We start from the raw sequence: 14,648 nt of genomic DNA, 5'->3' as shown, positions 1-14,648 counted from the left end.
AAGAGCTGGGCTGGTACCACCAAAGCAAGCGCACCTTCCTTCCCGAGGGGCCGTTACAGCTCTGCAGACAATAAAACAAGCCCACAGCTTGCTCATACCCGAGGACGGATTCCTCCAGCCCGCTTTTAAAAGGCCACCGAGGTCACACGGGCTTTTAACCTGATGTGTGCGCCCGAAGCGTCGAAACAAGCCGCAGCCTTTGCTACCGGCACTAACGAGGTTTTTCGAATAGTTTTGTGTCCTAATTGCTCTTTTCGTCTCCCCTCGTCGTGTGCAGGGGCACGAGGCAAGCTTCATTCAAGCCCATTGGGCTCCAGCTCTCACGTGGCGGCGCAGCGCCTCGGTTCTCTGGATGTGCTTCTCAAACCGGGAGAAGCAGGCAAGGAAGTTCCGCAGTTAAACCTCTCGGCAAGCTCCCGTCCTTCAGGATCAGACGGCACCCAACAGCGAGCCTGGCGACACCGAACTGCTTTTGGACCTGCCTCTGTTGGCCTCCAGAAATAGCTGCAGCATTTGCATCTTTTCAGTGGGACCTGGTTGCTTTCCCCTGACAGCGGTCCCTCGCGCTTGCACGCTTCGCTGGAGAAGAACTAATTGTGAAGAACGAGAGCGAGAGGAAGCTGGTGAGCTTTCTCCCCTCTGCCCACCTATTTCCAGGATTTTAAGAATAAGATAAACCGGGGGCAAAAGCTGGCAACCCCAAACAAAGGGCACTGAAGCTGCCTGCAGCAGCTCTCGGTCACCCTCGCGCAGAATTTGTGGCAAAACCCACCAAACCCAAGTGCCAGGCTGGGGAAAGAACTTGAAATCCAGCCCTAAAACATCAAGAAAAAACCGCTCCGTCCAAAATCACGGTGGCATAAGTGACACAGCTCCGACAAATTCCCACTCCCTGCCAAGTCCTGGGCGGCACCGACCGACTCCTCTCCAGCCAGCGCCCGCTTCTGCCAATTTGCTGCTGCTTTGGGGGGGAAAGAAGGGAAAACGCACGACAAGGCGACTCAAGACGAAGGCAGGGGAGCACGAAGAAGCGGCGACAAAAGGCAGGAGAAGCGAGTTAGGTCGGCGTCTTGTTGTGCTGCGAACCTCCCCGCAGCAAGAGCCTTTTTGGAAGGCTGAACTAAACCCGGCACGCGAGCGTCGCTCCTCCGGGAAGGGCTGGAGCCCAGGAGCCTCACTGCAGCAGACGCGGTCGGTGAGGTGCCACCAGCGCCATCAGATCTCTGAGAGGAGCTCGAGTGCGGGGCTTTACAGGACTGGCTGCACAAAGAGAGGCTTTGCTTGTTAGGATGATTATTAGTTGAGATCTTGCTCCCAGAAACAATAGGTGCAGAATGATGAGAAGCGCGCTGCAGCTCCGTCCCGCTCCTCACGCGGGTTTGGTAGGACTGCAGGGCAAAACCCACCTCTCCCCGAGCGTTTGGACAAAGCCCCAGCCTCCAGGGCCTCTGCTCGGGGGTGCCATTATCTGAACGGTAACCAAATCCCCCAGGAAATCCTTCTGGGCACACAGCGGGGAAGATTCCCAGCTCGAGGCTCCTCCCGTTTAATTCCCCTGCCGCTCCCGCTCCTCCAGCAGCTCTCCCCAGTCCGACCGCCACCTGCTCTCCCCCGCTCCCCCCTTCTCCAGCTCATTCTTCATTTCTTTCAGCTCCTCTCCAGCGCTTAATTAGAGAGAAACAATGAGATCTCCAAAGCCTACCGGGCAAGGATTAAGCCAGGCTGCAGCACGACGTGCCACGAGCAAGCTGCTCTCCGGGAGCCGCACGAAGAGGGGAAGCCTGGAAACCCCGAAGGGCACAGAAACAGCAACGGGGCCACCGGAGGGTTTGCAGCTCTATAATTTGTTCAGGAAATGAGGGGGAGAAAGAAGCGAAGCTGCAGCAAGGACGCGCATGGAAGCAAGCAGGGACGCGGACGATGCCAACGGAGATGGGGAAGAAAACGCGTGGCGAGGAAGTTTCTGCGGGTTTCGGAGCAGGTAACAGACATGTGGGGGAAGGAGGGAGGAGAAGCGACTTCCCCGCCTGCTGGGAGCCGTCCTGGATAAGAAACCCTACAAAGGAAGTGCTGTAGGGTGGCACAGCTCGGGCCAAGCAGCCCTCCCCGTAGCTGCTGCCTGAAAGGCACGAGGTCGCTTCGGTGGCGGCCGGGGGAAGGAGAGAAAGGGAAGAGACCCCAAGGGTTTTAGGGTTTAATGCCCCCCGCTTCTGCCCCCATAGGCTCTCAGCTCCAGTCCCAAGCCCTGGGACAGCAGCTGCCGAATTCTTCCCTGAGAGGGTCACGACCTGCTTTAGGAAGCACTGCTAGGGAGGAAGGCGTGTCCTTCCCAACCCTTTTCATGTTTCTGGGATTAAACGGTGCCTTCTGAATTAAATCCAGCTTCTGACATCATGAAAACCACCCAAACCTCCCAAGGACCGTCACTGAAGCCCCGTTTCCCTGGGGCGTACACATCTCTGGGCCCACGCTCAAACAACCGGAGCTCCAGCCCAAATTCTCCTTTAGGACTGCTCGAATCCACCTCCAGCCTTCGAGGTTATCGTGACCAAAATCCCTCCTCCCGTCCGCAGCCACCCTCCCGTACCCCAGCTCGCACGGGGTGATTTCTGTCAGAAGGAACCCCCCAGGTCCCCGGTCCACCCTCCTGCTGGCAGCAGAGCCGTATGAAGTTAGCTCAGGTCCCTCGGCAGCAAATCCCATCTGATTTTTCACACCACCTCTTTGGCTGACCCTGGTTTGACCACCCACGCTGTAAAGCTTGTTGGTTTCTCTCCCCAGCTAACGATTTCCCAGGGTTAAATGTGTGCCTGTGGCCTCCTGCACTTTGGCTGTGCACCTCTACAAGGGTTTTCGTCTTCTCAGCTCCCCGGCAGACAGCAGAGGACAAGGACATCCCTCCTTCACCTTCCCTCCTGCGGCTGAAGGAAGCCAGCTCCCCCAGCCTGCGTCGCGTTCCCGAGGCTCCTGCAGCACGAGAGCAGGCTCGGGCTGAGAACAGCTCTGCACAACCCTGCCCTGTTCTCCCCCCGCCCCCCGGCACGAGCCCCAGCTCTATTTTGAAGCGAGATCTGGAATCCATCCTCCATCCGTCCGCATCCTCCAGGCATGGCTTGATCGTGCCTCCGGGTTTTCCTCTCGTGAACGAAGCGCACACAAAACACCTCGCTGGTGCTCGGGGCCAGGCAACAGCTTCCAGGCTCCAGGCATCCAGTTTCGGGCGACAAATAAAAGAAATAAATTCAGATCCAAGCTCTGTGGGCTCTGGCACAAACTCTCAAAGGGTTTCCCTTACACCCCGAAGAAATACGCTGGTGATTTTAAAAAAATAAAGGGTTTTTGCAAGAAACGCGTGGCCAAAAGCCCAGCAGCAACCATGGGGCAAAACAGCTCGGATGCAGGCTTCCAGGAGAGGCAACCCTTAACCTGTGGCAGAAAACCAGGAGCTATACAGAGAGAGGGAGCCCCAAACACCCCCTCCTTACGCTCCTTCCCTGCACGTTTCCTTTGCCAGATGGAGAGCGTGCCTCACCTGGACGGGATGCGCTGCTCCAGACGCCGGTTCTCCGTGCGGCGGAAGCTGGGAGCCTCGTTTTTAAGAAGCAAGAACACGGCCGGAGTGCTTTTACATGCATTGGACTTGGAGCGTTTAATCCCGCGACGTGGAAATCACCGCTCCTTGCGTCTCCTCGCTCCTGAAACGCCTCCAGCCAGTGTGCACCTGTCCCCTTTCCTTGCTGTTAGCACGTGAGCTGTGCGGGCGGCTGCATTCGTGCTGCCTCCGGCCCTAAAAATAGCGGCGTTGCCTCGCTGGGCGGGCAGCACGACCCTGCTGCATCAACAGGGTGATGCAACACAAGCCGAGAGCGTTTCTCCCGGCCATCGAGCTCCCCAAATACCCTGCGTCTTGGGCGAGCCATTTCTCCCGGTCATTTCTCAGCGCAGCTCTCCTGCTCTCAGATTTTCCTTTCTTCTCGGGATCCTGAAGGAAACGTTCAGCTTCTGCCAACATCTGGAGGGGGCGAGAATCGGAGCGCACTCGTACACGTCGGCCTTGGAGATGTCGTGGTCCTGGGGCCCTTTTCTTCCCCAGGGTCCTGCCCTAAGTAGTTTACGGGCTGGGAACGGTCCGTACTCCCCAAGTGGGACTTCTCAGAGCCATCGGATGTCCTGGCACAAGCCGCAGGGCTCGGGGAAGGAGAAGTAAAGCACTGTTGACGGGTCCCAGGTACAGCCGCAGCTCTCAAACCACCTCCCCACCGCCTAATTCCTGCCGCAGGACGGATGAGCTAACCCGCGCAGGCGGCGCAAGCAGCGTTAATGAAACCCAAGGGAACTCGTGATGGGACGCAGACACGTTCCCGGAGGGGACAAAGAGCTGCTCTCGCCTGCAGCGAGGAGGAAGCTTGTACAGGGAAGCAGGTCACCAATGTGCCCAGCGCCAGAGGGAAGTTACAGCCCTGAGCCCCCAGGAAGGTCACCAGGTGCCTCCAGAGCTGCTCAGAGCGACCCTGAGCACCGCTGCTAGGAAGTGATGGAAACCAGGAAGGGGAAATTCAGCTGGTTTTGTTCTGTGCCCGCTTGGAAAGCCCGTGGGGCCCTAAAGCGGCAATCCAAGGCTAAGAGATGACCAAAAAAAAAAAACCCTACAGAACCCCCGGAGCAAGGGGAGCTCCTCTCCCGCAGCCCCACGGCGCTCACAGCCACCGCCGGGAAGCTCCCCGAGCAGCACCAGCACGGCCCCACGTGGGCTCGGTGCGCCCTCCTCCACCTCACGCTGCCTTCCGACTGCACCAGGGGGAAAGAGGTCGAGTGGAGGGAAAGAAACAGTTAATCCAGGGAAAGGGATAAATAACTCGTCTGTCATGACAAAGAGCCATAAGGAAAATCCAAAGACAGAAGCGGATTTAACACAACACTTGAGAGGGAGCCAGTTTTGAAGTTTATACTGGGGGGTGGAGGAAAACAGCAAGCCCCAGTGACTGTATTTGTATTTATATGTCGCAGCGCACGATCTAGAGGGAGATACAAATATTCCTGTCTTTATCTCACCCCATACATTAAGGCCCCTGCACCACGTGCATGCAGCAGCCCCGCAGGCAGGTGTAGCAGCCCAGCTCCCACGCTTCCAAGCGAGTTCCTGAGAAAAAAAAAAGCTTAAAAAGAACAACTCGAGCCCACCTTTAAGGCATCACCCTTCGCATTTCCATGTCCTCAACGTCAGAACCCCCCGTTACCCCCCGCGGGATGGCACAGCTCACACCTCAGAGGCAGCCCGCCCGTTGCTCCCCTGCTCTCCCCTCGAGCAGGCGACGGCTGCGGGCGTTTTGCTGGGTTCCCATCGGAGGTGGGGTGGCCGCACGCCGAGATACGACACAGACTGAGGGCAGGCAAGGCGTCCACTAATTCCGCATGGTCGGAGAACTTCACAAAACGAGCAGCAGATTTCCCAAACTCGCTGTTGACAGTGCCGCAGGGACACAGGCATCGTGCTCCGAGGGGTCGGAGCCCAGAGGATTTCCAGCAGTGTAACCCCGTAAAGATGGGGGCCACGGTGCCAGCATTGTTTTAACGTGCTTCCCCTGCTGGTCCCTCCGTCCAGAAACACCCGGCGCTGCACAACAGGCTTACAGCCGGCTCTCGAGCTCAGAAGGACGAAGAGAAGCCTGTACACGGTCACCTGCACCAAGGCCTGCAGCATTTTTAGAGCCAGCAGCAACTGCCTGGCAATGGCCACAGCTTGGTGCATCTCCCCACGACCCCAGGCTGTAAATCAGTCAGTCTGATTTCTGAACCGTGGCAAGGGCTGCCTGGGGTAACTGCACAACTCCCGGCTGAGGTTCCTGCACAAACGAGGGGAGTTTTGTGGACGTTTCTACCCCACCTTGCTCGCTGGAAACTCTTGATTTCTAAGGCCCTGAGGACGGGAACCATCACCTGGGTTCCACCTTCGGGTAATCCTCGCCGATTGGTGCTTCCTCCAGCGGGTGTAACATCATTTCATGGTGAACAGCTGGCCTGGTAGCACAACAGGGCAGCACTGGATGGAGGGTGAGGAACAGGAGTGGCCACGTGAAGCCTGGCAGCCAGGCACCCAGCAAAACCACCGCCGAGCCCCTCTGCTCCTCCATTCCGCTGCTGACCACACAAACACCCGCCAGATGCCAAGAGGAGCCCGGGCCACTTGGGGAAGCACCCCTGGGCCCCCTTTCCCCAGGCCAGTAACTCCAGGAAGCTCCCGGGGTCAGTCACACATCCCATTTCCAAACACAGCCATATTCCTGGAGCCGGCCGAGCCTTCCCTTTTAATCACCGTCAGTCTTCACGGCACACACAGCAATGTGAAGATGGTGCCGGCTGTCAGCGGGTATTACCCAGGCTGGAAACGCAGCCCTGGTGCGGCAGCCAAGCCGGCGTTCTCCCCTCCTTCCCTCCCAACCTCTGTCTCTGAACTCTGTCTCAACCGTAATCGTCGACTGCAGAGGGTATTTTATTTGGCCTGGGTTCCACCGAGCAGAACGATCTGCCTGCACACGGCGCAGATGTTTGATAGCACAGCGGCTATTTTAGGTAAATAAGCTTTGAAGTATCCGATACGTCCTCTCTCGAAGGCTATTATCCTTTCTTTTCAGGGAATAGCTTGATTTAATAAATCTGTTCTGCCTCCGTGAGCGCGGTCAGCAGCCAAGAGGAGCCCGCCGGTCAGAAACGGCATTCTTTAACCAACAGCAGTGGGAATCTTGGGCTCTGAGCAAATACCTCAGGCTGCCAGTCCATCAGACTCTCAGCTGTTCAAATAAAGACTTCCACCGATGAGATGATCGGCAGGAGAACAGCCCGTGCTCCAGACGCCTTGTGCAGAGAAGCACCCTTTGCTGGGAGCCCACAGCACGGATTTCTGAGCTGCTAAAACCAAGGTAGTTACCGGCCACCCTCTGCGAGGGTTTTCACTGCCGTGAAGGTAGGCGAAGGCCTCAGCTTTTAACTCGCGTGGTGCACTAACTCACAAGCTCCAAGACACAGACGAGTCCACCTCCTGGGTCACTTCTTTGTGAAGTTCTTGCAGGTGAAGGCGAAAAAGACGCCAAGCTCCCAGCAGCCTCGGTTTCCACTGGCACATCTTAAGGACTCGCAAACCAGAAGACGTTGGCAGCGCTCTGCGGGAGCCTGGCTGTAAAGCAAGCAGCAGGAGACGGACACCGAGCTGCAGAGCGGGGCACGAAGAGAAGGGGCTATGAAGAGCAGGCTTCGTTCCTTCCCGCTGTCGCGGGGAACCCATTAAGCAGCTGGTTCACGCAGCAGCGACAGGGTCACACACAGACTGGAGCGGTTAATGGAACGTGTGCCTGTGCTTCCCCCACGCACCAGCTCTAACCCGAGCATTCATTCGTTTGCTACGGGGATTCGATGATTTGGCGCCTGCAATGGCGGGGAACTGGATGCTGTGACCCAGGGAGTCCTTTCGAGCTCAGCCTCAGCAACACAAGCGACTGTTGTGTTCTGGTTTGGGTCTGAAAATTGCCGTAATGAAACATGTTCCCAGGGGGATTTCGTAGGAAAGGTGTTCACCCCGGGATGAGAAGCATCGTCCTGAATTTACGAGGTTTCAGCCATCAGGAGAGCCCAACGTCGTGCTGCTGGAGACTCCCGAAATGAGGAGTGCTGTTATCCGCCCCACTCACCTCAACAGGTCTCGAGAAAATGGGTTTACAACCCACTGAAGACCAAAAATGAGCAGGAGCCTTAAACCCGACCTAGGACAAAAGGCAACCCAGAGCCTCCCACACACACGGGCAGAGGCCACCACAGCTCCCCACGCTCACATCTCCCCAGCAGACTCCTCGGTGGGGTTCCCGAGGGCCAAGTTCCACCCCGCAGCGTTAATTCCCAGTCCTGGGGACGGGATGAGAAGGAAAGGGGCAGAGCATCCTCCCACGCAGCTTTATTAATAGCGAGGTGCTGGCAGCAAGGAAGAGCAGAGCTGGTGCTGCCATCGCCGTTCGGGGCCACGAAGCAGCGCCAGTTCTGGCAAAACCCGAGGAGAATTTCCTACGATGCAAGAGGATCGCTGAAGTGTTTCAGCTCCCGCTTCTGTTTTTTTTTTTTTTTTACAGCTGCTTGGACCTTTTCTCTCCAGGACGAATTTACATAGGCTCATTTCCTGCCCGAAGGAAACGCTCCTTTGGGAGAACGCTACAAAGCCAGTAGTGCTGCGCAGAACAGAAAAGTTTCACAAGTGAAATAATTTCCCCCTCCTCTTAAAAAAAAAGAAACAGTAGCTCTCGAGACAAAACGGATGGTGCAGAAGACTGCAGGTTGGCAGAGGGACGAGAACCCCGTTCACAGGAGCTTTTCCGGACTCCAGCAGAAAGGCATTCTGGTTTGACCAAGCCATAAGGTGCTCGACGTGCCGTTTCCCAAGCAGGCAGCATAAAACTTTAACGGATATACGGAGGGAAGTTCCAGCTAATTTGATGATTTGGGTAAAAAAAAGTCAATCAGTGCTCCGGCCTTCCTCTGCATTTCACTCACAGATGGGATTCGTGAGGCTTTTACGGCTTGCTGAAGACTTCTGAGCATGCAGAGCTGAAGAGGTCAAAGAAACCCTCGCAAGGCGAATCACTCTGGTTTGGTAGAGGTCGAAGCATAACCTGGCATTTTTGAAGTGTGGAATTTCTCTTGCTTGCACAAAAAAATAAAGTATCTGTTAAGCAAAAAAGTCTGCGTGCGGTGAGTCACATCAGGAAACAATGCTCCTCGAGAACCTTGGGGAGCGGTGAAAGAAACGGCTCGAAAAAAAAAGTTGCTGGATGTTGTAGCTGTTGTGTACGGGGGGGAAAAAATACGGGATCCTTCCAGTTGACACTTCGGATCACCACAGATCCCCACCTGCTTGCGTCACCTGCTTAGAAACAAGGGATACGTAGCCTGGGATGGCTGACCCGAGAACCGCATTAGCGGTGCTTGACTTCACCCACCAGAGGTGCCGCATCTCTCCCACCGGAGGGTGACCCCATAAAGACCCTGCAGCGGCCGGCCGGGACCCAGCTGCGCCTCCAGGATTTCCCTTGCCTCCAGGCAAGATGCTCCGAGCTCCGTTTGCCAGAAACATCCCATCTGTGCTCCTCGAGGTGAAGTCCCGGGAAGCCAGGCTCCGTCGCTCGGCAGGGAGCGCAGGACGACAGGCGAAACCCGTCCGGAAAGCGCCGGGGTCCTGATATTTCAGGGATTTTGCAACGCCGGCTTCCAGGGCTCCGCAGCTGTTCTTCTACACCCACAAAGCTCTCAAGCCTGTCTCTTCCTATTAAGAAAGTTCAATAACGCCCAGCTTACGAGCGCCCCGTTAGCACGTCCGCCGCTGAATTTAGTGCCGCGGAGATTTACGACGGGTAGGGTCTGTTGGAAGGAAACCTTCCAAGATCATTTGACCAAAACGCCGTTTTTTTAAAGTGATTTGCTAACGCAATTAGCAACCAGCGCCGCTGCCCGTCGTTACAAACGGCTCCACAATTTGGAGAAAAGATCCTATCGCTAGCCACCGGCTCAGTGGGCAAGCCGCTACCGCTCCCAGATAAAATAGCTGGGGTCGAGGTTAAACAGATGAGCAGCCTGGGGAGAGCTGCTCCTCTCCCACAGCGCAAGTGGCAGAAGGAAGAAGCCCCCAGGGCGGGGTTTTGTCAGCCTGGGCACCCCCCAGGCGTGCTCAGCACCCCAGGTTTGCCGGCTCTAACCGAGGTATTTGGGTTAAAGCGAAGCTACTTAAAGGGGCTTGGGCGTTGGAGGTGAATCGGCGCTGGAAGCAGCTGCCGTACAGAAAGCAGCCCCGGGGAAGCATGAACTGCTTCCACGTGTAACGCCCTGCATGGGTTTTTTTTCCCCCTTAATGCCCCAGAATAGCTGAGAGCAGCAGGATCTGTCTCTGCCCTCCCCTGGGCTCAGCAGGAAAGGCTGCCACGCTGCTTCTCTACCAACCACGTACTCCTTGCAGGCTCCTGCGCCGACGCTCGTCCTTTTTGTGGCCTCGATCCGCTTCCCCAGGCGTTTTCTCCCCCGTCGGATCCGAGAGCACACAGCGGAAGCAGCACGCAGGGGGTAGGTGCAGCGAGGCGCCGCCTGCTTTCGCTTCCCAGGGGAATGACGCAGCTCGGCCCCACTCTGGACGCGCCGGTATCAAAGGTCTTGAAGGAAAGAGAGGTGCCAAGGAGGGGAAGGGGGGGGATGCAGGAGAAACCTGCCTACGGAGTCACCCAGGGACGAGCAGGAAGATGCATTCACCCATGCCCAAGGAGCTGGGGAACCCCACATCATCCACGCCGGTGCCCAAGCAGACCAAGCACCTCGAGGGGCTGCTAGCAAGCCACCTACTTATTTCCAAAACAGAGCTGCATTTGCCCCGAATTAATTTTATGTAAGCTTTACAACGTAACACAGAACAAGGAAAAGGTTTCTCCACCAGCTTTAAGTGGAACAAGTTGATGGCGAGCACGCACAGCCGGCATTTCGGTGCCTTCACCCTCCTGAGCGCTGGGAACGTGCCGCAGGAACCCATTTGTCTGGCGGGGCTCGGGGGGAGGAGTGGGAACCCACGAGGAAACGCTAAACCAAAGCATATGGCACGGAGACTGCAGCCCAAAGGCTCAGTTTAGTTTTGAAGCGGTTGTGTTTTACAGAGCGCACCGCGTTTTCTTGAAGGAGTGTAAAAGGGTTAGGCGTGGGGAGCTGGCTGCAGCCCGTACGGAGGACTCGTGGGTTAAAAACCAGAAAAATCAACACCAGGCTTCAAAACAGAAACCTAAGAAGTTGTCACTGGGCTAACATCTCCCGTTTCTCCCCTGTCCGGTGATTCAGAGGCTTCAGCTGTCCCTGGTGAGCACTGACAGGCTGCTCTGCTTCCAGAGGCTGAGCATTCAGTACGGGAGGCAACTCCCGAGCACGAGGTGACCACGGATAGGTCGCTAAGATCTCCGCTTCCCCAGATTTTAGCCCTCAAGTTCCTCCATACCTGTAAAAGAAAACCCGCTCCCACGTGCGCTCACGCGTCCTGCTTGGGGAAACCACGGCTGGAAAACGAAACATTAAATGGCACAAGAGCACCGCGCTCGTGGACAAAGCCACAATCATTAAAAGCCCTCATCATTTTGTGAGTCCTCGCTTCGATTTCGGCTCGATATCTGAGGGGAGAAGCAGCTCCCACCACATCTGCTCACCCAGCCTGTGCCGTCGAAGGAATCTGTCGGGGGAGAGAGGGCACAGGAACGGAGCAAGGGAGAATTGCCACCGCTCGTTTAGCTCCTGCTTCTGGCGCAGGCTGTCGGCGGCAGAGAGGATGCTCCTAAATCAAGCGGCCCCAGCCAGCACGGCTCTCATCCTCCCGAAAAAGCAGCAGAACGAGAACGGCCCAGTTCCAACCCCCTTCACCACCGCTACCGGCGCCTCCAGCAGGAACCAGGCGCGCGTGTCCCGGAGCGGCACAAGCAGCGTGAGGTCTGCTTCTCCCCTCAGACCTGGCTCCGATCCCGCGCACGGCTCCTTCAGTCAGCATAACGGGAGGGATTTGAGCCTCGGGAGGCCACTCAGCAGCTACTCCCCGCCACTAACCGGGCCTAAGACACGCAGACGTTAATCCATACCTTCAGAACGGCGTGAGTCACCTCCGCTGCTGAGTAATAAGGGTTTTTTTTTCCTGGTATTAGCCCGAACGAGGAGGGCAGGTTTGCAGGAGAAGTTCTCTCTAGAAGACGTGCTCTTTTATTCCGGCACCGAAGCGCGCAGAGCCCTCGGCGCCAAAGGAAAGCCTCACGGTGCTATCTGTGGGCAGAGCAGCCCGAATGAAGGAACCTGAGCGCGCGTGGATTGCCTTTTTTCTGACGTGGAAAAATGCCTGAGCTGGTAACCCCCCGAACAGCGGGCCCTCCGCTTAAAGAGAGCCGTTTTTCTCCGGCAGACAAGTGAAATCCTTTAAAAGCACCGGTGCAAGGTTCATCCCTTCCCACACCGGGTCCTCTCTTTGTTCCCTGCCGGAAGACTTTCACGGCTCTCCGCGTGTCAGGGGAGCTCAGAGAGCTCGGCAAACCCCCCTGAGGCTTCCAGGGGACGCGGAGCAGCCCAGCTCGGTTAACACGGTGACATTTTGTCCCACAAATCCTATACGTGCTAGGAAACTTGCGTCACATCTCCATCCAGGCCGCTGGCAGGCACGCCGATGTTTGAAGTGAGTAAAAGGGGGGGTTGGGGGGGGCGGGGATGGCGAAGTTAAAAAGAGAAACCATATGTTTGCAATCCACACAGCGCACTGTACGCTCCGGCGTGCCAGCGCGAGCCTTCAATGAGCAGCTGACAGCCAGAAAGTCGCCTCGCAGGACGGGGGACGGAACGAAACGCTTCTCGCCCCGCCGCTGCCCACGTTTGGGGAGCGACCGCGGGGCCCCGACAGCTACGTCCTCCTCCTGACGGTCTGGGGCTGTAGGATGTGCGGTTTGGGGGCTGTAGGATGCGAGTCTCCTGCAGCAAGTTCTCCTAGGAGCAGAAGGCATCACACCCCTTCTGTTCCCATCCCCATCCCCGGCTACAAAGAGGCAGCTCAGCTCGCCCGGCCTTGCGCACTGAACCCTAAATCCCCTCGTCGCGCTACCCGGGCACCCTTCGTGCCCTGCAGGTACAGCCCACGCGCAGAGATCCATCCTCTTCGCCGGGATCTCGGAGCCGGGTGGTGTATCGTCCCCCTCCTGCTGCTCCAAGAGGCCCGAGCATCATCGTCCCCAGGGCACGTTTGGGTTCCCAAAGGGCAGCTCACACCTCCCTCTGGAGGGGGTCGAACCCTTCCTAAACCACGCTGCTCCCGCTCAGCAAAGGGAGAGGACAAAGCCCGACCCCAGGGAGCAACAGGGATTTCCAGAAGGATTTCCCCCCTGCCCGCCCCCCAATAGCTGTAGTTCCTTCCTACTTTTAAACAATGCCAAGGATTTAATCTCGTAAAGCAGCGTTTTCCCCAAACTCTCCCACCCCGGCTAACAGAAAGCGCCCCCCCCGCTAGGCAGGGACGGAAGGCCTGGGCACGACACCACCGCATCACTTATAAACTCCAAAGCAAAGCAACCCCACGCTAAAAATTCACCTCTTTCCTCCGAGCCCTCGGCCGGGAGCCTGCCCTGCCACCTCCCGCTTTATTTCCTGCCCAGGGAGAGCAGCAGGAGAGGCGCCGAGCCCACGCTCACCTGTGGCACCACCTCGGCCGGGTCACATCCTGACCCTACAGGGACTTATCCCTCCAACAACCCCCCCCAGGCAAACGGCTGGGGCAGGAGATAAATCGGTATGGCGAGGGGGGGGGCTCGGGTAAGCGTGCGGTTGGAAGCGAAAGGAGAGGGGGGGAAAAAAAAAAAAGAAATCATTTAACGGAGAGCAAGGGCTGGGGCCTCGAGCTGAGAGGACAATGAATGAAAACTCACAGCGGCAGCAAAAGGCCGGGGTAAGAGGCTGGCACCACGAAAATCCCGTGTCCCCCAATGGGACTGAAGCTCCCAAGAGGCCGGGGGGTGCGCAGGGAGAAGGCGTCCCCCAAAACGAACGGGGCTGCTTGGGAAGGGGAAACGTGGAGTTTCCTTCCAAGGCGCCTCAGGAAGGACGCGGGCAGGAGATGGAGGGGTGAGGGAGCACCCCCCTCGCAGCCCCCCGTAAAGAAAGGGGGCATGGGATGGTCCCGGTGCTCCCCAAAGGGGGAGCTGAGCCCCCAGGGCATCCTCTGGCCCCACAACCTGCCCCACACCTCTGCAGCAGGGGGCAGACCCACAGCCCCGCTGTAATGCCAAGGAGCGGGGTGCAGACCCCCTGCAGCCCACCCAACGCCCTCCTCCCTTTGCAACGAGGGGCAGAAACCCCCCCACGACACAACTCCCTTACAGGAGGGGGATGCCCTCAAAAAAGAAACAGGGCGCCCAGGCACCCCTCCAACACACACCCTCAAAACCAGGGGGGCAGCTCCCCCTCATCCTCCCCAGAAACTGGGGGGAGCGGGCAACTCCCCCTCACACCCCCCCCCAAAATTAGGGGAAAGGGGCAACCCCCCCTTCACACACCCCTAAAAATTCGGGGAAGGGGGCAGCTCCTCCCTCACACCCCCCTCAGAAATAGGGGGGGGCAGCTCCTCCTCCCACACACCCCCCAAAAACTGGGGGGCAGCCCCCGTCACCCCAAACCACGGGCCAATCTCCCCCTTCCCCCCCCCCAAATAAAACACGGGGGGCACCTTCCCACCCCTCTGCGCGGCCCTGAGAAGAAAGCACAACGCCCCCCACACCCCACAGCGAGCCGCGGGGACCCCACAGCGACCCCCCCTCAGCCACGGGGGGGGGGGAGGGGGGGGGGGGGCCCCCCCCCCCCAAATCCCCCGCGCGTGTCGCGTCCTCCCCCCCCCCAATCCTCACCGATGACCTCCTGCAGCTCGTAGTCATCCTTGTTGATGGACCAGGGCAGCGCGCTGGGCTCCTCCGCCATGGCTGCGACCCCTGAGGGCTGAGGGGGGGCCCTGAGGTACCGGGGGGGACCCCTGAGGAGCGGGCGCGGCCCCGAGCCCGGCCCCGCCGCCGCCTCCCGTTACCGCCGGCCAAACTTTGCCTGCTCCCTCCACCTGCCCATGCCCAGAGCGCGCT

General features: G+C 58.0%; 1 protein-coding gene across 1 annotated transcript in view; it reads right to left on the bottom strand.

Annotated features, from left to right (window-relative positions):
- The window catches only part of OXSR1 (oxidative stress responsive kinase 1), an 81,839-nt gene extending 67,191 nt beyond the window's left edge, over window positions 1–14,648 (bottom strand). The window contains exon 1 of the mRNA XM_035316363.1: window positions 14,424–14,648. Within this exon, the coding sequence (XP_035172254.1) occupies window positions 14,424–14,493 (70 nt within the window). The 5' untranslated portion in view covers window positions 14,494–14,648. The remainder of the gene's footprint in view (window positions 1–14,423) is intronic.

The sequence above is a fragment of the Oxyura jamaicensis genome, chromosome 2, assembly GCF_011077185.1.
Source record: "Oxyura jamaicensis isolate SHBP4307 breed ruddy duck chromosome 2, BPBGC_Ojam_1.0, whole genome shotgun sequence".
Lineage (NCBI taxonomy): Eukaryota > Metazoa > Chordata > Aves > Anseriformes > Anatidae > Oxyura > Oxyura jamaicensis.
Note: the sequence above shows the minus strand (reverse complement) of the source record. Positions and strands in the feature narration are given on the sequence as shown.